This window comes from Notolepis coatsorum (assembly GCF_963971535.1).
Source record: "Notolepis coatsorum genome assembly, chromosome: 2".
NCBI lineage: Eukaryota > Metazoa > Chordata > Actinopteri > Aulopiformes > Paralepididae > Notolepis > Notolepis coatsorum.
This window is the reverse complement of record NC_140166.1, coordinates 44,688,567-44,716,088: the sequence shown is the minus strand read 5'-3', so window position 1 is coordinate 44,716,088 and position 27,522 is coordinate 44,688,567. Positions and strand designations below refer to the sequence as shown.

The following is a 27,522-nucleotide window of genomic DNA, read 5'->3' as shown; positions in this document are numbered from 1 at the left end:
TGTAACGAATACATACATTTCCAGGGAAAACTCAACCATCTGTGATGAGTGTGCTCGATCTATCTCGCCTTGAAGTGCCCAGTGGCTATACAACCGAGAGGAGAGAGCCCATTCATCAAATCACATCAATCAAGTTAAAATATTTCTATGACACTTTGAAAGGCCTTTATGGGGTGATAAATACAACTTGCGAGAACCTGCGTTCCATTACACAGAGAGAAAGGCAGGGACCAACATGCCATTTCAGTTAATTCTAAATAGACAAGATATCAAATGAAAGAAACACAATGACATGTATTCCGCTAATGTTTTAGGCATTTTTTTTATAATACATTTCACAAAACAAAATAAGGCAAATTAAATGAACAATTGAAGGCATTACATTTAAGAATATTAAAAAAAAAAAATGAAACAATATACAAGTCACTGTTGGGGACGGGTCGATATTACATACAGGATTTATTTTACAAGGGCAAGGTGACCGGACCTCAAAGTCTTCAAAAACAGCGGTGTTAATACAGTATGTTACAGTATATTATCCAGTTGGATTTCTAATGTGTGAGGATGTGATCAACAGCTGTAGATTATTTTCATTGTCACGCAAAGGAAATGAGCGTAAAATGACTCAGGAAAACATCCGGAGCTCGACACGACCACTCGCTGTGAAGTGAAAATGAAGCACAGGACCATGCTTTACTTTAGTGCCCCGTTCCACCCAAAATCTTTATAACCATCTTAGAATATATTGCAATCTAAATCAAGTGAGATCTAATGAACACTTAAAAGTACAGTATGACTTTTACCATCTTGCTTTCTACATCATCAGCATAGGGATGGTGCGTGAGTTATCGATTACTTGAGTACTCATTGCCATTGCAACTGAACTCAACAAGTGGTTTTTGAGGGTGCTGGGTTTTATTAATTTATTTGCTTGTTTGTGCCACCGAAACTAAAATCTTGTTCTGAAATCCTGTAAGTTGTTGCAGGAAGACAACAATGGTCAGTTGTGGAGCATGAGAGTGTACAACGTTGCTGCATTGAAAGCTAGCTTAGCATCATCTAAACAGGGTTCCCACAGACATTGCAAAATGAAATTCAAGGACTTTCAAGTACTTTTCCAAGCACTATTTTTCATTTTAACACTTTGATTGCCTAAGGCTAAATTCATGATATACCATAGGTTGCCAGCTCTATTTGTCTATGGAGAAGTTCCCCTTCTTTGCAGGGCTATAACTTTTTAAATTCTATTGCTAAATTGCCATTATTAGGGCCCATTCAATGTCCTATATGTATTGTTCAGGGTGTATGAACATTAAACTTTTTCATTCACATATTCATACTAAAATATGATCTAAAGTATAAGTATGTTTTCATCTCTTTCTGCAGCTTTCTCCAGAACGTGATTTATAGCCCCAAATGCATTATATTGATGATCAAATACAGTTTGATAGCAATCGGCGCGATATAAAAAAATCCAACTGGACGGACTTCTGGAAGTTACTACACGTCATCTGATGTTGACCGGATGGGCGAGGGGGCGTTTATAATTCCGTGGGCAGCGTTATACCATTCATCTAATGTGGGTAAAATGTTCATCATAGCAGTTAGTGTCGAACACGGAAATATTACACGCTAAAACTCACCCCAGTCTCCGCGGGCCGTTGGGCGATCAGCGTGGGGTAGACAGTTTTCCATTATGGGATGTAAAAATATCCGGTCCATTTCCAGCTTGTATAATAGTATATACGTCCAAATCATGTTGTTTATCGAGTTATTGGCAACGGATCGCTATGTATTGTGACGAGCTAGAGTGCCGGAACCTATACCGAGTGCCCGGAAGTAATATGGGTGAACAGCACATCGTCCAAGTAACTTCCTGTTAGGCGATTGCGCCGATCGGCCACCAGATGGCGCTCTTGAACCGCTAGAGGGTTCAGTGGGGCTTTTTGGTGGGTCTCAGGCCAGCGGATGGGAAATATGAATCCGATCACAGATTTTTGAAATATTGATATCAAAGACGAGTTACGGCGTCTTCGGCAACTTGAGCATGGCGGGGAAGGACGCCTAAACTAGTCTTCTGGCAGTTAAAGTGTTAAAAGGATACAATTCACTTTTAAATGCAGTTTTTTTTATATTAAAAAAAAAGAAGAAAATCAGATTAAATATTTATGGCTTAAAAACCAATTTCCGTCAATTAGTTACTTTAGATTAAAAACTTGATTCAGAACTATTTTATCATGGATGAACAAAACTTTCAATACGAATGGTTGATTTGAATTTCAATGACTTTTTAAGCACCTTGTTAAAAAAAACTGGCTGTTTTCAAGGAATTCCAGGAATATTTTTGGTCAAAAATAGAGACCTTGTGCAAACCCTGTTGAAAGCTAGCTTAGCATCATCTAAAAGATAAAAAACAGCGGTTCGTGTTCCATCTATTTCCAAATTTTGTCAACAACATGTCGCCCACTTTGCGTAGCGTTCACAGACTAGTATTGATAGACATGCCGTTGCGTGAGCGGAGACCTGTTGCAGACAGTGGAGCTAATGCAATTACAAATGGCAACGGACCGTTTTGAATGACAATACGTATTAAGCATAGAGTATATTGCTGTGCATCATTTTGTTCGCAAAGCGAGACATAATAAAATTGGTAGTGTGCGTGACTCCACACTATCAAAAATGTGCCGCTGCCATGCGCTTTAAGATGCGTTCTAAAGATGTATTTCCCTAAACGATTACTCAAGCACTACTTAAGTTAATTCATGCGAGTACTCCATCTGAGAAATCACGACTCATGCCCGTCCCTAGAACCTTTGAGGCCACTTCCCAGATCCAGTCCCTAAACCTGATCATGGACCTAATGGTTTCGTCTGTGAAAGCCCACTAACGTTCAGCATTCCGTCTTGGTTTGAGAGACTCCCAACAGGCTTAACATCCACACCTAGATGTACAAGTATCCAAATATTCCCAACACAGTATGGGTGTAGAGTCTGCCCTTTTTATGACTGTTTGACCTCAAAAACTTCCCAGAGGCTATTGGACCTACTGTATATCATAACTGTGTGGAACAATATCCCTCAATCATATAGGACACACCCCTTGTGCAAATCACAGCGTATAGCTTGGGTTCTGTGTTCATACTTGCCCGACTGGAGCTTACAGTGTAATCGATCTATGTGTAATTTGCCGTTTGGTTTTCATTTGACCGTCAGAGGAACACATTAGAGTCCCCAGAGGCTGCAGTTTCTTGGTGTACCCTTTAGTGTGTTAGGGCTGAACGATTAATCGATTTTAAATTTAATCGCAATCGCAATATCCGTCAGAGAAATCACAATTCGATTATTTCCCAAAATCGTGCAGCCGTGTATGGTAACTAACAACGCTGAGATCTTACAGTAAGTTATCCTTTTTTTTTTAGGGCTGTACCGAATAGTTCGAAGCTTCGTTCATAATGTTGACATTCAAATTCTAAATCAACATTAAAATTTTATAAATATATATATATTTTTTATGTGTCTATTCATTCCGTTTAAACCAATGGGGTTTTTCTTCACAGTTGCAGATAAAGATTAGGCTTCACTAATATTATAGTATTATACTATATGACTAGTCATAAAAATGTAAATAAAACATTTATAAATGAGCCTATCTGCATCCGCTTGGCACTCGGCGCTCCATCAAGACGCCACCATCACTTTCGTACTAACCGTGCCCTTATTGGATTATTTATGTTGACGAAACTGATGAGTTATATTCATTAAAGAAAATTGATAAAAAAAATACTAATTTAATCAGATTAATCACTTTATTCAAATTGAGGATATTTATATATAAAAATAATAATTGGATTACGCCATAAAATACGACGACAGACATTCGAAGCTTCGTTCGAATACTTCAATAGAAGCTTCGAATGTTAAAATTACATTCGGTACAGCCCTATTTTTTTTTCTATCTTCAGGGGGTGGGGGGCTTTTCTGTATTTTTCACCCATCCCAATTTAGTCGTTATACCAATTCCCTTCCTGGTCGTTGCGCGCATTGCCCCACTGTTGGCCTGGGGAGGGTGTAGAACTGCGACACGGAGTCGCCAGCCGCTTCTTTTCACCCGACAGTTTCAATGGGGGAGGTTCACGCCATTTCCCCCCAGATCCCCTCCCTGCTGCTGAACATGATGTAAGGACTTCCGTTGAAAATGAATGATTTCCCGTTTTGCCCTGTAGCCCCGTAGTGTGAACACACGACGCGGTAAGGTCCTCGGCCCTGTGTGCCTCAGTAGTAGGTGCACCAGTTGCTGTAGTCGCTGGGCATCAGGCCGCCGGTGATGAGCAGGATCAGGTCGACGAACCACCAGATGCCCAGCCCGCCCAGGGTCAGCAGCTTGCCCACGGCGGTGCCGGTGTGACCCAGGCAGAAGCGGTCCACTCCGAAACAACCCAGGAAGAACGAGTACAACAGTGTGGTGATGAAGTAGTGCCCGGTGTATCTGTACAAAAAAATGTAAAATATTAAAAACACAAAAAGATCAGATTCAGCTTTATTGTTGCATCTTTGTCATATTCTGATACAAAAAAGACCAAGATTCTTGGGTCTTGCCCCCTCGACCTACAGCATGGTAATAAAATACACAATGGAACAATATAATACACAAACACAATAAAACCAGCATAATAGTTATGTATGAAAAAAAGTGACAGTTAACTTGACTTTATTAACTGATAGATACACAAAATGTATTTATTTATGTTCATTTAATTGTGTTGATGTTTCCATTTCTGCTAAATAAGTATGTACATTTTGTTTGGTTTGGTAAACATTGCACTATGAACAGTCTTATCAGTGTACTGTATGTGTGTAGGGGCAGGTACAATAAGGTCTATCAGTGTACTGTATGTGTGTAGGGGCAGGTACAATAAGGTACATCAGTGTACTGTATGTGTGTAGGGGCAGGTACAATAAGGTCTATCAGTGTACTGTATGTGTGTAGGGGCAGGTACAATAAGGTCCATCAGTGTACTGTATGTGTGTAGGGCAGGTACAATAAGGTCTATCAGTGTACTGTATGTGTGTAGGGGCAGGTACAATAAGGTCCATCAGTGTACTGTATGTGTGTAGGGCAGGTACAATAAGGTCTATCAGTGTACTGTATGTGTGTAGGGGCAGGTACAATAAGGTCTATCAGTGTACTGTATGTGTGTAGGGCAGGTACAATAAGGTCTATCAGTGTACTGTATGTGTGTAGGGGCAGGTACAATAAGGTCTATCAGTGTACTGTATGTGTGTAGGTGCAGGTACAATAAGAGTTTTCTTCTTCCCGTTCCTTTCGGCCATGGAATTTAGTGAATCTTATTAAGAGAACTATATGTAGGCCTACTGTTGGACTGTAACACTTCCATGTACGAATAAATAAAAATGATGATGATGATTATCAGCGAGGCTTGCGGAACAGGCCCACGGGCGTGCGTTTGATCTCCATCTAAATCACGGGAGGGAAACGTTATATGATGATGTTGCTGGAATGCAGAGAGACGCTGCCGTGTGCTGCCGGAACACATGGAGGAAGAGAAACGGTTTGTTTTTATCTGATACACGTGTAAATACTGCCACCTGGTGGTGGAGCGATATTAGCAGCAATATTTCATGACATTTCATTATTTTGTGGGACAGGCAGCAAAAAGCTGATTAATTAAATTATTTTATCGACTTTGGTAGGAAATTACAAGGACATCATGCGGGCAGGGCGCTACCTGCAGTATTACACTCTATGGGAGGGCCCTACCTGCAGTATTACACTCTATGGCAGGGCGCTACATGCCGCATTACACTCTATGGGAGAGGGCTCTACATGCCGCATTACACTATATGGGAGAGGGCTCTACATGCAGCATTACACTCTATGGGAGAGGGCGCTACATGCAGCATTACACTCTATGGGAGAGGGCTCTACGTGCAGCATTACACTCTATGGCAGGGCCCTACATGCAGTATTACACTCTATGGGAGAGGGCTCTACATGCCGCATTACACTCTATGGGAGAGGGCTCTACATGCAGCATTACACTATATGGGAGAGGGCTCTACATGCCGCATTACACTATATGGGAGAGGGCTCTACATGCAGCATTACACTCTATGGGAGAGGGCGCTACATGCAGCATTACACTCTATGGGAGAGGGCTCTACATGCAGCATTACACTCTATGGGAGAGGGCTCTACGTGCAGCATTACACTCTATGGCAGGGCCCTACATGCAGTATTACACTCTATGGGAGAGGGCTCTACGTGCAGCATTACACTATGGGAGAGGGCTCTACGTGCAGTATTAGACTCTATGGGAGAGGGCTCTACATGCAGCATTACACTCTATGGCAGGGCCCTACATGCAGTATTACACTATGGGAGAGGGCTCTACGTGCAGTATTACACTCTATGGGAGAGGGCTCTACCTGCAGTATTACACTCTATGGGAGAGGGCTCTACATGCAGTATTACACTCTATGGGAGAGGGCTCTACATGCAGTATTACACTCTATGGGAGAGAGCTCTACATGCAGCATTACACTCTATGGGAGAGGGCCCTACCTGCAGTATTACACTCTATGGGAGAGGGCTCTACATGCAGCATTACACTCTATGGGAGAGGGCCCTACCTGCAGCATTACACTCTATGGGAGAGGGCGCTACATGCAGTATTACACTCTATGGGTGAGGGCTCTACATGCAGCATTACACTCTATGGGAGAGGGCTCTACATGCAGCATTACACTCTATGGGAGAGGGCTCTACATGCAGCATTACACTCTATGGGAGAGGGCTCTACATGCAGCATTACACTCTATGGGAGAGGGCGCTACATGCAGTATTACATTCTATGGGAGAGGGCTCTATACATGCAGCATTACACTCTATGGGAGAGGGGTCTACATGCAGCATTACACTCTATGGGAGGGGAAGGCCCACAGCTAAAGAGACGCATGGGAGGGCACACACAGGTCTGTTTGCTAGAAAAGGGCCTTAGTTCAAGAATAGATTTAACTCCTCATATACTACAGCTGAATTGGGACACAGGCTTGAAGCCTTGAATGTATAATGAATGGTGTAAATGTAGCCAGTCACCATAAACACTGTGTCCATCAGAGAAAAGGGAATAATAAGCACTCATCTAAATCAAAACCTTTTTATAAATGACCATATTCACATACGGCAGCCATTTTGCTCTTATGTCACGCTCAGGTAGATTCCTTTCCCAAGGTTTTTATTTTATTTTATTATTTAATAAAAAAATTAAATGTATTATTATTATAGATCAACGTCTACAAGTTACAACAATGTTTGTAAGCGGCATACCGTCAACGGAATATTGAATTGACCCCAAAAAGAGTGGTGGTGACTAGGGGTGTAACGATGCGACCTCACAACGATTAATTTCGATTATGATTATTCAGGCAACGATTCAATGCATCATGAAATCTCTTAATTTGACCACGATTCGATTAATTTTCTATCAGTTAATTCCCCAAAACATTTTGAATACACAAATGTCGCTGGGGGAACTGATTCACTCAGCATGAATGGACTATAGGTCAATAAAAACAATACACACAAAAAAGAGATTTAATTTTTTATTATAATCGATTAACATTTTCAAATCGATGCAGTTGAATCGTCACATTAGAATCGATGCATTTCGATTAATCGATGCATCGTTACACCCCTAGTGGTGACCGTTATTTTTTCCTCAGGTGAACTAGACCCGTCTAGAGCAGTGGTTCCCAAACTGTGGTGCGCGCGAGCGCCCTCTAGGTGGTGCGTGACATGAAAAGGCTAATGGTGGTAAAAAAAAATATATATATATATTTTTTTTTACAATAAAATGTCATACAAATCTTAGTCAAACCTTTAGTATTATGGATATTAAACATGCTGGCAGAGTACATGCATCCATGTTGTCATGAACATTTTAATTAAATAAAGAAATTCCCTATCCATAGTCGCCGTGGGAAGAGATAAAATAAAAAATTTAATCTGTGCACGGAGACCAGGAACAATTTTTTCTAACAGAAACCCATTGGGGGGTGCGTCAGCTAGGTCGGGAGGTGACAGGGGGTGCACGGTCAAAAAAGTTTGGGAACCGCTGGTCTAGAGTATGAACCAGCGCGCGTAGGCCCAAGTTTGGGCAAAGAATGAGGAAAGTTCAAATGCATGGCATGAAGTGCTGAAAATAAAAGCTCATTATCCAGAGTGAGCTAGAAGAAAAGAGCATTCAGGAGGATGCTACAGTCTTTAAACGGACACGTAGAGCTCTAAACAATAAAGCACATCATCTCCACAGCAGTGTACTATTCTGAACAAAATAGAAGTTCCTGAGCTGGGAAAACGTGATTAAGCATCATCCGTCTCATCTACCAGATCATACATGGTATGCCCCCCGACCCCCGCCAAAGAGATTTTGCTACATAAGAACAAACCCATACCAGATTACAGGAGGAGTCAGAAGAGGGGAAGAACGTGCCTTTAGTCGGCCTGTCTTTTTCAGTCAGAGCCTCATTAGAGTGGAACTCTAATTCCAACACATAGAGAACTTGACACATACTGGTCAGTTAGTTCTCATTTAAAACAGCGGCTCATTGATAAGTCAAATCGGTCAACGCTAAAACCCATAACCCTTGCTCTGTGCTGCTGCCACATTAATGTCAGTGTGTCTGTGAGCTGAGCTCGTCTCTTGTTGCCGTCTGTTGTGGTCTGCGTTTCCTGCTGTAGCCATCAGTGTTTGACGTGTTGTTTGACGTGCCCTGTCAATGTTTAGCTGCATTAACGTCATCAACCCTCTCCAACATGTCAAACCCAAGTCCCGCAGGCCAAACACTGGCGTGTCTGGCGTGTTCCTCCGGCCCCCAGACTGAATTCACTTAGCAATTCATTTAACAATACAAACGCCTAGGCGGTTAGGTGGCATAGCGGAGATTGCGTTCGTCACCAACCCCGGAGCTGTGAGCTGGATTCGCCTGTTCGAATCCAGCTCACAGCTCCGGGGTTGTCACCAGCTTGGCTGGCCGTTCACACTAATACAATTGGCTGTATTAGAGGGTGGGAGAAGCTGGCGGGCTGGGTCCGGTTCATTGTAAACAGCGACTCCTACAGTTCGGTCGGGGCGCCTGCTAAGCACGGATAGGACTTGAGTGGGATAGTGTGATCCTTCCACACGCTACGCCCTCTCAGGGAGGATCCGCGCTGCCAGGTGAAAAGAAGCGGTTGATTGGCTGGACGTGTGTCGGAGGAAGCACGTGGTAGCCTCCACTCTCCCAGGTGATCCGACTGTGGGGGGTAAGTGCACAGCGACCAGGAAGGGGATTGGGAATTGGCATACGACTAACATTGGGATGGGGAGAAAATCGGAGGAAAAAGATTAAAAAAAAAAAAAAAAATACAAACGCCTCCACTTTTCAAGCAAAAGCACTGAGCGTCATCTGCACCTGCATTGTGCGTTTGGTGAAAAGTCTCACTCCGCTTGCTTGGAACATTGGAGGACCCAGTATTTTCACAGTTTTTCACAGTTGTACCTTGTGTTTTTATTTAGTTTCACTTTTAAAAGCTTGTCAAGTCATCCGTTTTCACTCGACTCAGGCCGTGGTGTTATTCGGTTGCATCCTATTTTACTTAATCAGGTGGCACAGTGGTTAGCACCGCTGCCTCACAGCAAGAATGTCCTGGGTTTGAACCCCAGCAAGGGGCCTTTCTGTGTGGAGTTTGCATGTTCTCCCTGTGTTCGCGTGAGTTTCCTCCAGGTACTCCGGTTTCCTCCCACACCATAAAGACATGCATGTTAGGCAGGGACTACAGATGAAAACTAGCTCATTCTGGCGCATTTATATTGATGTGGAAACTGAAGATGTTGATTAATGTGCACTGTCCCTGGGTAAAAAATAACATAACGTAAAAAGATAAAAAAAAATAATGTAATGCCAATTCAGCATACCTACTCTGAAACCAAAACCATGGAAATGATTGGTTTTGAAAGCTGGGATAGAAAGAGGTGCCGAGGTGAGAGATGTGTGTTGTGTGCGTGCACATGTGTGATCCACTTAAAGGATAACTCCACTATTTTGGGAAATTAGCTTATTTAACATCTTCCCTGGAGTTAGACAAGAAGATGCATACCTTTTTTGTCTCTGTGCGTGCATTTTAGCTTTGGGAATAGATGCTCCGTTAGCATAGCTTAGCTTCATCACTGGAAGTGAGGCAGGACAGTAGCCTTACAGTGCCTTACAGTGTATTGCAAGGTCTGACATTGACCAAACTTGATATGCATGACCTTCGTGGGCTCTAGGTCAACTCCTGAAAAGGGGGTCAATGTCAGACTTTGCAATCAAAAGTTAGGGGGCTAATAACCCTTGCCATAATTTCAGTGCGCCCCTAACTTTTGATTGCAAGGTCTGACATTGACCCCCTTTTCAGGAGTTGACCTAGAGCCCACCAAGGTCATGCATATCAAGTTTGGTCAATGTCAGACCTTGCAATACACTGTAAGGCACTGTAAGGCTACTGTCCTGCCTCACTTCCAGTGATGAAGCTAAGCTATGCTAACGGAGCATCTATTCCCAAAGCTAAAATGCACGCACAGAGACAAAAAAGGTATGCATCTTCTTGTCTAACTCCAGGGAAGATGTTAAATAAGCTAATTTCCCAAAATAGTGGAGTTATGCCCCTTTCATACCGGCAGGGCTCCGGTTCAAGCTCCAGCTCCGTTCTGGAGCCTCTGAACCTTGGCGCTTTCTGGAAAACCAGCCCGTGTTTACACCTATTAAACAGAACCAACGTTCCACCGTCGTCGTCATCAACGGGGGGCGTTACTCAGGCGGAGGTAAACACAACCATATGAACACAACAGTGGCAAAATGTGCCGTATATAAAACAGCTTCAGAGGTTCGGCATTGCACCATGCTGATCCACTCAACAGGTAGCATCGCGATCTCAAGATGAGATCCGATTCTAAATGTATTGTCATTATACAGTACAATACATCATCCAACCAGAGTGGATAAAGAAATGCATAAATTAATGAAAAAAATAAATAAAAAAACATGTCCAATTGAGAGATTTGAACCTGGGACCATAGGATCCACAGGCAGCTGCACTAACTAGTTGAGCTAAAGGGTCCGACGTTGACTGTAACTGACTAATCCATCATTTACACTTGTCAAGAGCCAATTGCGCAGTCTTCAGTATTGGCATTAATAAATCAGATGTCATCATGCTAATATGTCATGTTCTACAGCAGGACGTACTACTATGATACCCAATAAAACAAGTCATTCGAATAATAGAAGCCTACGTTGCTGGAACGATTAATTTAGAACTGTGTGTGCTTGCGCACCGAGGCTCGCTAAGCCTTTCTCCGCGCATATTCATTTCTGGAGCATTTCTTTATCCACTCTGGTTGGATGGTGTATCGTACTCGTGCTGTATAATAACAATACATTGGAATCTAATCTCATTTTGAGATCAGTTCGCAAATCGCTTCCTGTTGAATGGATCAATTGAGTGCAATGCAGAACCTCTGCTGTTCACCGTTTTCGCTTGTCCTGACAGCCTATGACACGCCCACTGATGATGTCATGGTTCGCAAGGAGAAAAAAAACTACTTATGTTCGGGAACCGGCTCCGGCGCGGAGCCCGGCTGGTGTGAAAGGCCTATTAGTTACAAGTTCAGGACCAATTTTACCTAGAAGTTCTAATCTTACAAACTCCTGTGGGTGAATAATTAATTGAAATGTATGATTATCTTGCAAATTCAGCCTTATTTATAATTAATGTCACACACCTACACACAAGCCGTGGAAATTATTGGTTTTGCGCGAGACCAGCGAAAGCCGAGGGGAGACATGTTTTGTGTGTATTCTACCTTGGTCTCCAATATGCAATACAAATCTATTAAAAAAAGATAAAATAATCAATATCCATGAATGGATATTAAACATATAGCCTTCCTTGTATTCATTGAGGCACCAGAGAATGAACAGACATGCATTTACAAAAACATGTTGATCTGGTATGCACAAATTGAATAGATAAACAAAATGAACAGTTAAGCTAGTGGCCTCAGGAATATGCAAATTTTTTCTTTCGGTTTTATTACGTCCCCCCAGGAAATAAATCTGTATTTTTTTATTTTTTTGTTAATTTTGTTTTTGATTAGTCATGTTTGTTCATTTATTTCATCAGTAGTGATTATATGGCAATAATTTACATCTCATACAGTAATTTTCATGATCGTCATGGTCTTTCTCCGTGGAGCTCGTGGAGCAGCGGAGTCACTTACTTGATGCAGGGCACGTTCCCCCGGAGGAACTCCCTGGGTCCTGCACACTCGATGTCGTCCAGAGCCACGCACACCACCGGCGTGTGGTTCACCTCCTTCTGAGTCTGGCCGCCCCACTGGACACGGAGGAGAGAGTGGGTTTAAAACCCTTTCACTAACGGAACGTAGGCCAAATGCGTCCACATTTTTATAGGATTCTATCACATTTTCATAACAATAGCACCCTGCGCCGTTTTCATTGAGGTTTCTTACAAATTAACGATGCTCTATGTTGTCCTTTATATGCCGATTATCATTAGAATCTTAAATTGTACCATATGTCCCCCTTTAGACAACATATGTAACGCTACCAGCGCACTTTTGTTAAGATAATTAGTTGGCCATTCTCGGTCGCTATACCGAGGTCGCAGTATCGTTTAACGCTGTTCAGATCACGTCGGAGAATATAGACACATCCCAGTGACCTGCGACCTGTGCTAACGCTCTTGGGAAATGCAGTGTTGTAGTTCTCAACATTTTCAGCCTTTAATTTTAAACCAATGCTGCCATCTACTGACAACAAAAAAGTGTTGTCTAATCGTCACCTTGAGAGCCACTTCCGTATACAGCGACGCCCCAAACCCATTCTAGAGATTCCCACTTTTTGCTGGGAGTGGGGCGTGGCCGTATTTGGTCCCAGACAATAAGAGTGGCCGTGATTGGTCACCGTGACGTTAACACACTACAGAAGGTTAACCCTTTCACTACCACACTACAGAAGGTTAACCCTTTCACTACCACACTACAGAAGGTTAACCCTTTCACTAACACACTACAGACGGTTAACCTTTCACTACCACACTACAGAAGGTTAACCCTTTCACTACCACACTACAGAAGGTTAACCTTTCTCTACCACACTACAGACGGTTAACCTTTCACTACCACACTACAGACGGTTAACCTTTTACTACCACACTACAGACGGTTAACCTTTCACTACCACACTACAGAAGGTTAACCTTCGTTTTAAATAAAGGGTTAACAAACTAAATAGCAGAATCTGGTAATTAATGTTGGCATTGTTTTTTTATATATCGATTGAAGAGGTGTGTTTTTAGTCGACTGAAGAATATTGGGCAGGTTTTGGCTGTCCTGACAGGGCTGTACGTTAACTTTTTTTGCACATAGCACTGGTGCTACAGAGGTTGATAGTTTTGTAGCACAGGCCAAAATCTTGTAGCACAAGTATAAAACGTGTTATATTTGTAACAGTCACAAATGTGTCTATTGTATTATTTAGTTGCAGTGCCATGTTTGGCTGTCATTTTCATGCTGACAAGTTCACGTCACACGTTATGTGTAAGGAATTATGGGATTTGGTGTTGGATGTATGGACTCTACTAGGGGTGGGAATCACCAGTTTCATCACAATACGATATTGATTCTTTGGACAACGATACGATATTTTCCGATATCTGCCACGATACGATACGATGCAGGTGCCTGCAATCGATATGAGACGATATCATAACTTCATAAGCCCATTTAACACAATCAGTAACATTTAGATCAACTCAAAAAAGGTAACGAAAATATAATTTGAAAACAATTAATTTACCTCTTCCAGACTTTTAAAAGGAAAAACAATCTATTGTTTTTAATACAAATAGACCTCCTGTTCACTGTAAAGTGCCACGTTTTGATATATTGAGCTTTAAACTTTTATTTGGAACTCACAACCTAAAACCCCTTCCTCTCCCAAACCGTTCCTGCAATTGTTTTATGTTGCATGATGATCATGAATACATTTATTATGTATTGTATTTTTAAATATCAACATTATCTGTCCACCCTCAGTATCGATATGAACCGAATGCCTATCGCAGGGGTGCTACTGAAGTAAATCCATTCATCGCACAGACTGATGTTGCTGTAGCACGTGCGACATATATCTCACACTGTTCAGCCCTGCCTGACTGTGGTGGGAGGTTCATTCCACCATTGTGGAGCGATGACTGAGAATAGGCGGCTTCTCTTTGATGACCCTCCGGAGTTTGAATAGGAGTGGGTCTCTGGCGGCCAGAAGATGTAGAGTGGAGGGGTCTTGAGGGTGTGTAGTTAGAGACCATTAACCGGAGGTAGGAGGGAGCCGTTCCCCTCACTGCACAGTAGAACAGGTCAAGGACCTTGAAGCGGATTTGTGCTGCAATGCAGATTTGTGTGGCAAATACACTCTCGACTCTAACCTGGCAAAAGCAGAGTGTAGCCTTGACAACTAGAACTATGGGTGACCAGACGTCAGACAGCTAATCCTAAATAAAGACTACTACACACCAGAGCATGTGAGTGGAGTAGAGCGCTCGAAAAATCCGCTCTTCGCTCTAGACGTCTGGTTCCGCTCATGTTGGCACGCCCCCCCAAGTTGCTCACCTTCATTTACAAATCAAGCGCTCCCCGCTCCACAGCTCGCTCAGCAGATGGAGCATGATGTAAATTAGCTTGATTTGACCAAACTACAACAGTCTACACCCCCTGGGCCCCTTAACAATTGTTTGTATTGAGCCGTATTGTAATTGTACCGATTCTGCAATGTTAAATAACGTTGTTTATCCATTCAACTAGCTCTACTAAGCGATGGTAGCTAGCCTAGCCACAATGCTATGGTCGCTGCCATTCACGTTAGCATGTAAGCTAACATCAACAACAATGGCGGAATATACTTTGGTCTAGCAGGATGCGAGTGACGGTTCACCCTTCTCATTGGTTGAAAATGGCCTTCATGTTTGTACATCGCCATCTGTTGCTTTGGCATTGTACTACATGTATATTACATCAGTGTTAAACCACTGTGAGCGGCCCGGAGCGGAGGAGAACTCTCGCTCCGGAAGTTGCGCCGACCCATTTTAAAAGCCACTCCGTCGCTCACGTCAAAACCGGCCGCTCCGCTCCCCGCGCCGCTCACATGCCCTGCTACACACCCTCAAGACCCCTACGCTCTGCATCTTCTGGCCGTCTCAGACCCACTCCTATCAGAGCTCCGGGAGGGTCATCAAGGAGAAGCCGCCTATTCTCAGTCCATGCCCCACAATGGTGGAACGAACTGCCCACCAGTTAGGACAGCCGAAACCCGTCCAATCTTTGCCGTCGACTAAAGACGCACTTCTTCAACCATTATCTGAAATGAAAAAACATAAAAAATATAAATATCTAATCCTAACTAATCTTTGTCATGCACTTGTCCTAATATACAACCTACACTGTAGCACTCAACACTTTGATGAACATTGTTACTCAACGGATAGATTTGTGCCCTTCCTGATGACTTGTCGTACAGAACTTGTAAGTCGCTTTGGATAAAAGCGTCAGCTAAATGACTAAATGTAAATGTAAAGATTTGATGGTCAACGCAGCACATTTGTAACATGTTGACAACTGAATGTACACTCCTATGCAGAGCCATCTCTATGCCTATACATCCACTGCCCAAGAGAGCAAAGTCTGTGACTAAATTAGTTTGAAAGAAAATGTGGCTATAACTTTGAATTGGGTGTATAGAGTATCACTAATAACCAAGGATTAAGCTTGTCTGAACATTATGAGTTATGCAGTGATGTAGTTATCAGAAAGGTAAACAGACCTTTATGGCTGCCTTCATTGTCATTTCCATGGACACAATGAATAAACCAGACTGCAGAGGCTGTTAAATCTAATTATATTTTCGTTCCTATTTATAAAGGGATCCTAAAAGATATGAGGGGGGGCAATAATATAATAATTATTGATATTATATGTTTGTGTTTAAAATTCATTAATATTAGTATAGGGTCAAGGCCAGATTAAGACTTCAGAGGCCCCTGGGCTAGATTCTTGTGGAGGCCCCCCCACACACACGTGCACGCACAGTAGCGTTTTTATACGTCACTTTAAAAAATATATAGAATACCGTAATTCCTCTAATAGTAACCCCGGCTTGTATTTGTTTCAACTGTAGTGGATACCAGGCTTGTATTAGGAGGAGGCATGTATAAGAGAGAGGCCTATATTTCTAATTTTCGTATCTCTTATTTTTTTTACTGAATGAATGAATGAATGAATGAAAACTTTATTTAACAGATTGCAGAATGGGTACAATACAGTACGGCTCAATACACACAATTGTTAAGGCAGGGGATGCAGACCTGAGAAAGACATTTGTCTTGTTTACATCAGGGTCCCCCATTTTCAATTCATATAGACATTTATGACATACACAACATACATGACATTTATGGCATAGGGACATATAGGTATTTAGTACTAGTACTAGTGTGTAGTGTGGAGGCCCCTAGTCGCGTTATTTCTAAACCTAGCCGCATTTCTGGCAAGACGCTCTCTGATTGGCCGATGCCTGTTTCTACACTGGTTAAGCTTAGGCACTCTTTCGAAGTTGGTTAAGGTTCGAGTTTGTCTTAGAGCGTGACGGGCTGACGGCAAGTTCTTTCGACGGTTAAGCTTAGGCACTCATTCGAAGTTGGTTAAGGTTAGAGTTTGTCTTAGAGCATGGCGATAGAACGGCAGGTAGTTTGCAGGCTGTTTGACGAGGAAATGCGCAAAGACACAGCTCGTCACGCGATTGGGCAAACATGTCAGTGGCCAATCAGAGAGCGTCAGTCAGTGCCAATCATTCAGTGTCACAGTATGACATCGATCTCCAAAATAAGAAAAAAAAATTAAATAAAATGTGGGGCCTCTAGTGACGAGGGGCCTCCAAAAACGTTTAAAATAAAAGTTAAAAAAAATAAACAAATATTTGGGGCCTCTAGTGACGAGGGGCCTCCAAAAGGCCTCGAGTGACGAGCGGCCTCCAAAAAAATTTAAAATAAAAGTTAAAAAAAAATTAAAAAAAATGTTGGGGCCTCTAGTGACGAGGGGCCTCCAAAGAAATAAAAATTTTAATTAAAATGTTTTTTTTTTTTTGAGGCCCCTCATCACTCGAGGCCCACGGGCCGCGGCCCGGTCGGCCCGGTCGTTAATCCGGCCCTGTATAGGGTAGGTAGCACCAGAGCCATGGTAATAAATGGCTCTGGGTAGCACCGGTTAGTTTACGTCCTCTTTGAGCACAGATATTTGACAGTGGAATGTCGTCCAATGAACAGACCCATCATCACACAGCTAACTACTAGACTAAAGTCTCGATTCACGGTACTTACACCCACACAGCCATGGCCCATCTCCAGAAAGGCACTGTTGTTGCCTGCATGATCCACGGGGTCTTGACAGTGAACAAACTCCTCCGGTCTTCGCCCCAACAGCGTTGATGATGATGTGACAAAACACAAGAAAGTTCAAAAGTGTGAGACGGAGTTAATGTTAGCAGAGATACAACGTTAGCCGCGTGAACCCGACCATGTGCTACAGGGACCGTATAGAGTCGGGAACCGACAGAGAGAGTAGAGAACGAGCGAGCGAGAGGGACACGGAGCACCCCACACACACTCGCGACCGCGCCAGTGGGGAAACACACACGCAGTCGGGAGCACTCGCATATCACTGTCAACCTGCTGCAAAATATCATCGCGCGCGCCCGTATTCCGATCCATGCAATAATATTCACAGGGGTATATATTGTCATTTGAAACAAGTTAGCAATGCATTGTACCGTGGGATTATGCCCCCCCCCCCCCCACGGCGAAATTCATTAGTATCCCCCTCAATCTCTCCATGTCTCTCTCTGTCTGCCAGTGCAGACTGTGGGTGACTGTCACTCAAATCGCTTATGGGCAGAGCCCAACAGCTTGAAATCTTGAAATTAAAAAAATCCTGCTTTAGAGTACTTGATTAGAAATACAAAACAATGCATTTATTTTTTAAATACCTTACAGATGTGTTCCATAGACTCATAGGAATTGTGTAACATTGCCCAAATAGTGAAAGGAATAGCAAAACATGGGACCTTTAAAAGTGTTTAAACTGAATGTTAAAGGTGAGTGTTAAGGGAGTGTCAAGTGCATGTGGATGTGTGTCAGGGCATGTGAGCGGGGCGGCGCGGGAAGCGGAGCGGGCGCTTTTGACGTGAGCAACGAAGTGGGTTTTAAAATGGGTCGGCGCGACTTCCGGAGCGAGAGTTCTCCTCCGCTCCAATCCGCTTCGGCCGCTCAGTGGTTTAACACTGATGTAATATACATGTAGTACAATGCCAAAGCAACAGGTGGCGATGTACAAACATGAAGGCCATTTTCAACCAATGAGAAGGGTGAACAGTCACTCACATCCTGCTAGACCAAAGTATATTCCGCCATTGTTGTTGATGTTAGCTTACATGCTAACGTGAATGGCAGCGACCATAGCATTGTGGCTAGGCTAGCTACCATCGCTTAGTAGAGCTAGTTGAATGGATAAACGTTATTTAACATTGCAGAATGGGTACAATTACAATACGGCTCAATACAAACAATTGTTAAGGGGCCCAGGGGGTGTAGACTGTTGTAGTTTGGTCAAATCAAGCTAATTTACATCATGCTCCAAAAAAATCTGCTGAGCGAGCTGTGGAGCGATGTGGAGCGGGGAGCGCTTGATTCGTAAATTAAGGTGAGCGGAGCGGAGCGCTGAGCGGCGTGGCGACGGGATCAACATGATCGATTAGCGGAGCGGAACAAGCCGTCTAGAGCGAAGGAGCGGATTTCTCATCCGCGCCGCTCCGCTCACATGCTCTGATGTGTGTACAATGTAGATGGGTGCGTAATCTGCGTATTGTTGCATACTAGCGTTATATATATTGTTGTTGCATATTGAGCATCCCGATGGCCTGGGGATAGAAGCTCCTTTTGAGTCTCTCTGTACTGGCCATGAGACTCCGGTAGCGCTTGCCTGACCGCAGCAGTGCAAAGAGGCAGTTGTTTTGGTGGCTAAAGTCTTTGACAATTCTCTTAGCCATGGCCCTGCAATCCCTGCAGGGCTGTACACTGCGACGAGGTTATTGCAAATTGCCCCTTAACACTTTCGCGGCCACTGGGATGAGTCTAATTAATCTCAAGAGGACCGTGAAATGTAAACAGACGTGGGGCTGTTTGTAGAGCTAAATCTATACTTTATAATAGGGATGCACCGAATGGGAAATTCTTGGCCAAAACCGATACCGAAAATAGAAAACAGTTGGCCGAAAACCGGAATGCTACCTGATTATGGAAAAATATATGATTATGGCAAAACTTTACTTAAATAATAAATAATCACTATTATGGGTCCATAAAACATTTATTCAGCACTTCTGAATGCATATTGCATACAGTACATTAATTCCAAGTCAAGTGGCGGACATCTGTGCTCTACTGAGCGCACCTTTCTAGTCCGCAGATGAATGTGCTCTCTTGACTTTGGCACAGTAGACGCGCGACTAGAGCTGCCGCGATTACCGCATTACCGCGGTATCGCTGTTACATCACGGCCACCGCAGAGTAGGCTGAATACCGCGTCACCGCTGTTTTTTTATAATAATAATAATAATTTACCCTCCTCTCGTTGGGCTTGCGGCTCTGCAGATATACCCTACTCGTCTATCGAGGTTCCAAGCGACCCTATTGGGTACCAGAAAAGTCACGTGAAACATTGCAGACCACTGATTGGTCAGAAGAGAGACGCGTCACACGTTTTTACTTCCTGAATGTCAGCACATCACAACACGGCTAATAACGTTAGCTTTAACTCTCCGCCGGAGTGGACTATCATCGCTCTTCAGGAGTACTAAACGAGACATAATGATTTTACTGTCTGCAACGAATGTTATAATAAAAGCCCTTCGTTCTATACACTTGTCTGATTGAAAACTTTATTAACAGACCGCAGAATGGGACAACTCAGCACGCTCTGAGCAAAGAAAGGAACTGAGATATGAATAGAGTATTGCTTGCTATGGTCCGGTAAATACGCTGATGTTATTGAACGCATAACTATATAATGTCAATGCCACAAAACGAATGCCTTTATTATAAAGTAGTAACTTTATAGTAATAATAATAAGAAAGGGTCGGGGGGGTGCCCGCGACACCGAGTGAACTGCGCATCCGTGTTTCACTTTCAATAACTAATGCGTGCTTGCCGAATCCCAAACAATATTCATGCTGCAAAGTCATCCTCTAAAGATAGACATTTAGACTAGAGGCAGGCTATATGCTATAAAGAGTAGACTACTACTAAAAAAAAAAATGCATTCAAACTTTTTAAATTTTTTGTGTGCGTGCGGTAAAAACCGCGGCGGTAGGAAATATTTTGCAAATTTGTGCGATAAGGAAATAATCAATACCGCGGCAGCTCTACGCGCGACGTGTATTATCGAGAATGATAATAATGCTCTTCAGATTATATTATCAACGACAGACAGCGTCAATGTGAGAAACACAATCCCCCCCCTCTTAAGTTAACCGCGACAGGCATATAGTTAATAAGGATATAAAAAGCATGTTAAAGACGCATTTATTGGACGCGTTGCGCGCTGAGTTTACATAGAAACAGCGCGACACATAGAAACAGCGCGCATGTAATGACTGAAGCCACGTTTTGATGACATCATCACAACAACACGCGTTAGGTTACAGGTTGTTTCTGTTTCGGTGATATATTTTCGGTAAAAAAACTCTTTCGGCCAAAAGCCGAAAGGCCATTTTTGGTCATTTTCGGCCGAAAACTTTCGGTGGCCGAAATTTCGGTGCATCCCTACTTTATAGTATTAATCCCACGGTACAATGCATAGCTATCTGTCCATTCTCATTGTGAATTGAGACCATAAACCGTCCCTTCAAAATGGCTTAAAGAAAAAAAAATTCATCAATACGTTCTCATTTTATAGCGCCGTGGCGTGAATATAAGCATTATACCGGATGTGGAGAGATGATAAGAGACCATAGCTGATTAAATTAAGTCGGATCTGGCAGTGATGATTGACAGGGACACGGACACTTCTAACGTTCAGTTCAGCCATGCATTAGGTGAGTAGCCCACTATTAGGACGTGAAATACGGTCTACTTAAATTTCCCTCCGGGGATCAATAAAGTATCAACCCATCTATCTAATAATGAGACAATATGCAAATAAGATAATACTAATAATTGTCACGGTTCCCCGTATGAAAGAGGCTTGCAACTTACTGCTGGTAAAATCACTGTTTATTTCTCGTTTCGCATAGTATTACATTCCTCTTCTATAAAGTCCCACCGTAAGAGCTATGGCCTCATACAGGTCCATTAAACCTTTTTGATTAGAGTCTTTCCTTCGAAGTTTTTTTTTTATCTACTTTTTCTCCCATTTTCTATTTTTTCTCCCATCCCAATTTCATATCGTCCAATTCTACCCTCCCCTGTCTCGAACGCTGTTAGGCCATGCCTCCCACAAGCCGGCTGCAATGTGGACTAAGCCTTACATCACGTGTCCCCTCCGGTACTCGAGGAAGCAGCAGTTGCATCTTTTCACCTGCACAGCGCGATCTCTCAGCACCGGGGGTCTGCGTTTGGAGGGCACGCCGCCCCCGTCGCTTCCTGATTCTGTTGCGCAGGCGCACCAACCGACCTGTAGGAGTCGCTTTCCACAACGTCCGATCCCCACCCATCAGCTTCCCACCCCCTAATACTGCCAATTGTATTAGTATGAACGACCAGCCAAGCTGATAGCAATGCGGAGAGCTGGGCTCGATCCTTCGAACTAAGTTGAACTGAACATTTCACTGTCAAAATCGCAAACTTAAACAAGGTTGCGTCGCAACACGTTTTCAAAATAAAGGTCACATATACACATACCGTAGTACTAGTAGGCCTCTCAATTCTTATAAAAAAAAATCCCGGATATACATAAACATTAATTGGCATAGTCAGATCTCTATAAACAGCCCAACACATTGATCACTTTAGGCACACCCTGAAACCAGTAACATCACAAATATGAAGCGGGTAATTACCCATAAAAATAAACCTTTCATGGGGTTATTTACAATAATAATAATTCATTTAATTTATAAAGCACTTTTCATTGTGAATTGAGTTTCTTGTCCTCCTGATTAATGCAATGGTGTGTGTGTGTTGTGGTGATCTCATTCAAGGAGCACTACAAGCGCGCGCACACACAGTTTGTTGTTTTTGTTCTATTAGTGATTTACACACTCTCAGGTGGTTCATTATAAAAGATAAACCTGAAAACAAACGCACTTAAATGTTAAATAAAAAAGGACCACAGTAATGAGGCAGGAGGAACATATTTTTTTGCACTATAATGGTAAAATTGTTATTAAAAAATGTGCCCCTAAAAAATATTCTGTGCCCGTAAATTTCTCATTTAGGGGCAAGTGTGCCCCTAGTGAAAAAGCTTAGTGTACAGCCCTGCCCCGGTGTAAATGTCCTGGAGAGTGGGAAGCCCACCTCCAATTGTGCATTCGGCTGATCGAGCCACTCTCTGCAGTCGTGTGCGGTGCTATTCCCAAACCAGGCGGTGATGTTACCAGTCAGGATGCTCTCTATTGTACATGAGTAGATCTTCTGACTCACTTTGAACTTCCTTAGGCACATAAGGAAGTAGAGGCGCTGCTGTGTCTTCTTCACTACACTGTCTATGTGCGTGGTAAATGTCAAGTCCTTGGATATGTGGACTCCGAGGTACTTGAAATGTACTGAGGGGGCTGTAATCCCTTGCCCCAGTCCACAATCAGTTATTTTGTTTTGCTAATTTCCAGAGAGAGGCTGTTCTCCTGACAACACAGCGCCAGGTTCTCCACCTCAGTCGTTTGCAGAGATCAGGCCCACCACAGCTGCGTCGTCAGCAAACTTGACGATTGTGTTGCTGTTGTGCTTAATTGCCACACAGTCATGCCGCATGCGTCTAAAGCGAGTAAAGAAGGGGGCTCAGAACACAGCCCTGGGGGGCACCTGTGTTGAGAGCAGGCCATGTGAGCGCCGCGGCGCGGGGAGCGGAGCGGGCGGTTTTGACGTGAGCGACGGAGTGGGTTTTAAAATGGGTCGGTGCGACGTCCGGAGGGAGAGTTCTCCTCCGCTCCAATCCGCTCCGGGCCGTGTGAATATTAAAGGCAACCTACTTGTGTTCAGCTTTTCGTTCAGCGTTTCCCTGATTGGCCACACGGCCATGTGACCGCCCTAGCACACGCCCTTATCCGCGCCGCTCTGTGTGTTGTTACGCGGCAGAGAGACGCGGCAGAGAGTGACATGCTTTTCTGCTGCCAGTAAGACTAAACAGTAACTGTTTCGTTTCTTGTCCGTGTTGGTGTTGTTTTCTGTGAAAAAAGAAATGAAATGCATACACTGTATTGCTGCAACAATTACCAATGTGTTTTACACAAATGGCTAAATAAAGGAATCTGAAGAAGACCATTGTACAATAATCCACAATTCAAGTTCAAGTTCTTTAATAGTTGTCATACAGAAGTACAGAATACTTTCATACAAAATGCTTCTTACTGTTACGCTCCAGAGACTGTGCTAGACAAGATAGTATCAAATAACATAATAACATAATATAGCATGAATTTAGAAGAAGAAAAATGAGGTCACAGTGTTCGGTATAGACATATGTACAATGTTCTGAGTTACCATATAATATACAATACACAATACTATGCAGTGTACTAATGTACAGTACTATCTAGTGCAAAGCAGAAATGGGATGAGGTACAATTTTAGGTACAATTTACAGTAAGGTGTACGAGTTGTAGTGCAATCCTTCATCCATAAATATAAAGTGTGGGGAGTGGGTGCTACAGTGTGTTTGTTTAAAGTGGGTGTGTGCTATAAAGTGTGTGGAGTGGGTGCTACAGTGTGTTTGTTTAAAGTGAGTGTGTGCGTGTGGATGTGTGTGCTATGTGCGTTTGGTGGTTGTTGTTGTGTAGTGGTCATTCATTGTTCGTTTAGCAGCCTGATGGCCTGGGGATAGAAGCTTCTTCTGAGTCTTTCTGTGCTCGCCTTGAGACTCCGGTATCGCTTGCCTGACCGCAGCAGTTCAAAGAGGCAGTTGTTCGGGTGACTGGAGTCTTTAATGATTCTCTTAGCTTTGCCCTTGCAACGCTTGTTGTAAATGTTCTGGAGGGTGGGGAGCCCCCCTCCAATTGTGCGTTCGGCTGAACGTGTCACTCTTTGTAGTCTGCTTCGGTCTTGTGCAGTGCTATTCCCAAACCAGGAGGTGATGTTGCCGGTCAAGATGCTCTCTATTGTACATGAGTAGAAGTTCTTAAGGATCTTCTGGCTGACTTGGAACTTCCTTAGGCGCCTGAGGAAGTAGAGGCGTTGTCGTGCCTTCTTCACAACACTGTCAATGTGTGTGGTCCATGTCAAGTCCTCGGATATGTAGGCTCCGAGGTACTTAAAGCTGTTGACTCTCTCAACCGGTGCCCCGTCGATGCTGAGGGGGCTGTAGTCCTTGACCCCCGACCTCCTGAAGTCCACAATCATCTCCTTTGTTTTGCTGACGTTCAGGGAGAGGCTGTTTTCCTGGCACCATCCCGCCAGGACCTTGACCTCTTCCAGGTAGGCCCTCTCGTCGTTGGCAGAGATCAGGCCCACCACCACTGTGTCGTCAGCAAATTTGATGATTGTATTGCTACTCCGCTGAGCCATGTCTGTATTTGATTATGGTGAAATTATGTATGCGCCTCCCTCCACCTGAAAGCCCATCCACGCTGTGTATCATAGAGCACTGGGTTTTATCACTGGAGATAATTTCTCACTCACCATTGTATTGTGTTTTCTATATTATATCCACAATCATTCATCTAAAAAAATTGTATGGGCGTAAATACATGTTAAGATATTCAAAATCGTCACAGCAGTATAGTTTGTTTATACTTCAGAAGTATGATATTTGAACATCGTCCCCAAAATGAATGGAAGCGAAATAAAGAGCTTATTATTAATCAGTCAGCAGCCTCACAAACGGGCAAAATAACATTATACATTATGCTCCGCGAAATAACATTATACACTCTGCTGCGGCGAAATAAAGAGAGCTTATTATTAATCAGTCAGCAGCCTCACAAACAACATTATGCTCCGCGAAATAACATTATACACTCTGCTGCGGCGAAATAAAGAGAGCTTATTATTAATCAGTCAGCAGCCTCACAAACGGGCAAAATAACATTATACTACATTATGCTCCGCGAAACAACATTATACACTCTGCTGCCGCGTTCGCTGCACGCTTCATTCATTTAATTTGAGACCTTGCAGGGACCTCTGCTGCCGCGTTCGCGGCAAAAGGGGGCGGGGGGTCGTGGCCAATCAGAGAAAAGCTGAACACAAGTAGGTTGCCTTTAATATTCACGCCTCCGGGCTGCTCACAGTGGTTTCACACTGATGTAATATACATGTAGTACAATGCCAAAGCAACAGGTGGCGATGTACAAACATGAAGGTCATTTTCAACCAATGAGAAGGGTGAACCGTCACTCACATCCTGTTAGACAAAAGTATATGCCGCCATTGTTGTTGTCGTTAGCTTACATGCTAAAGTGAATGGCAGCGACCATAGCATTGTGGCTAGGCTAGCTATCATCGCTTAGTAGAGCTAGTGAATGGATAAACAATGTTATTTAACATTGCAGAATGGGTACAATTACAATACGGCTCAATACAAACAATTGTTAAGGGGCCCAGGGGGTGTAGACTGTTGTAGTTTGGTCAAATCAAGCAAATTTACATCGTGCTCCAAAAAAAAGAAAAAAAAAATCTACCGAGCGATGTGGAGCGGGGAGCGGTTTCCTATCAGGAAGTCCAAGACCCACTGGCAGAGGTTTGATTGATTGAAAACGTACGATTGCAGAATGGGCACAATACAGTACAGCTCAATACACACAATTGTTAAGGGGATGCAGACCAGAGAAAGACTTTAGTCTTGTTTACATCAGGGTCCCCCATTTTCAATTCATTATGACATATATGACTGTAGTCAATAAATAGCATTCTCACATAGTTCCCCTGCCTCTTGTACAGGTGTCCAGCTTCTAATTGTAAAATACAATAACCTTGGCGCACTAGACGAAATCATGTCCAACATTCTGTATAAATGTCCTGTGGCATTTCTCACCCACGACCCACCCCCTCCTAATGTACAGTCTCCTCCCCCCCGTATGTATATTTTCTCCCACCCCATCATATGTATATACTCTCTGTCAGGATCTATGGGTAACAGTACTGTATATTTGCATATCGTATATGTCACAAATGTAACAGTACTAAATACCTGTATGTCATGTATGTCCCTATGCCATAAATGTCATGATGTCATGTATGTTGTGTATGTCATAAATGTCACTGAATTGAAAATGGGGGACCCTGGTGTAAACAAGACGAACGTCTTTCTCTGGTCTGCATCCCCTTAACAATTGTGTGTATTGAGCCGTACTGTATTGTACCCATTCTGCAATCTGTGTTAAATAAAGTTTTCATTGATTAATTCATTGGCACAGAGTCTGGTGCACACGGGCTAAGAAAGACGGGGCTAAGGTTATAGCAGATACACCGTTAGTTAGCGACGCTGATACTCACAGATAGTTGCAGAGGACGACGGGGGAAGGCGGCCTGTACTCGTACTGCTCGGTAGAGTTGGTTCGGTCGATAAGCATCACGCCGTGCTCGGTCCCGTCGTTGTTGTTGTTGTCCGGTACCGGCGGCTGTTCACTGGACGGAGCCGCCGTCGCTCCCCCTTCGTGCCCAACGACCGCAGGTGTGTCCGACGATGATGTCGCCGTTGAATTCTGAGAATGGGTTCCTTCCAAACATTGTAAAAGCAACACCGTCAGCAGCAGCAGGAGTTGCCCACACAACAGAATGTAGTTTACGGATATCCGCCCCATCCTTAAAGTGCTATTTTTAAACCCCAAATGACATCGTCTGGTCTGGCGGCTGTGTTTAAAGACGACGACCATTCGCTAAGGGTTTGTTTTGATCTCGTACGTTGTCCCATATATATGACGTCATTCTTCTTCTTCTTTGGTGTTAATGGCGGCATATGGCGTCATTTAGATGCGCTGATCGTATTCTACATTTTACGTTTTTGGCGCTCCCTAGCGGTTAGGATTGACATCACTGCCTAGGATGACTTGACACGAAGTACACGGATTCTGCAAGCCTCGACTATCTGGGCAAACTTTGGATTGATTGATTGATTGATTGATTGATTGATTGAAAAGTTTATTAACAGATTGCAGAATGGGTACAGTACAGCTCAATACATACAATTGTTAAGGGGATGCAGA

The 27,522-nt window shown here is 43.3% G+C and overlaps 1 protein-coding gene across 1 annotated transcript; it reads right to left on the bottom strand.

Annotated features, from left to right (window-relative positions):
• Positions 1–305: 305 nt before the first annotated feature.
• tm2d2 (TM2 domain containing 2) lies at positions 306–27,212 on the bottom strand. Its single transcript, XM_084338184.1, has 4 exons — positions 26,813–27,212; positions 17,491–17,578; positions 12,320–12,435; positions 306–4,485 (listed from the first exon to the last, which is right to left on the bottom strand). Exons 1-4 carry the CDS (start codon positions 27,190–27,192, stop codon positions 4,272–4,274), a joined length of 798 nt encoding a protein of 265 aa, XP_084194310.1. The 5' UTR covers positions 27,193–27,212; the 3' UTR covers positions 306–4,271.
• Positions 27,213–27,522: the final 310 nt, after the last annotated feature.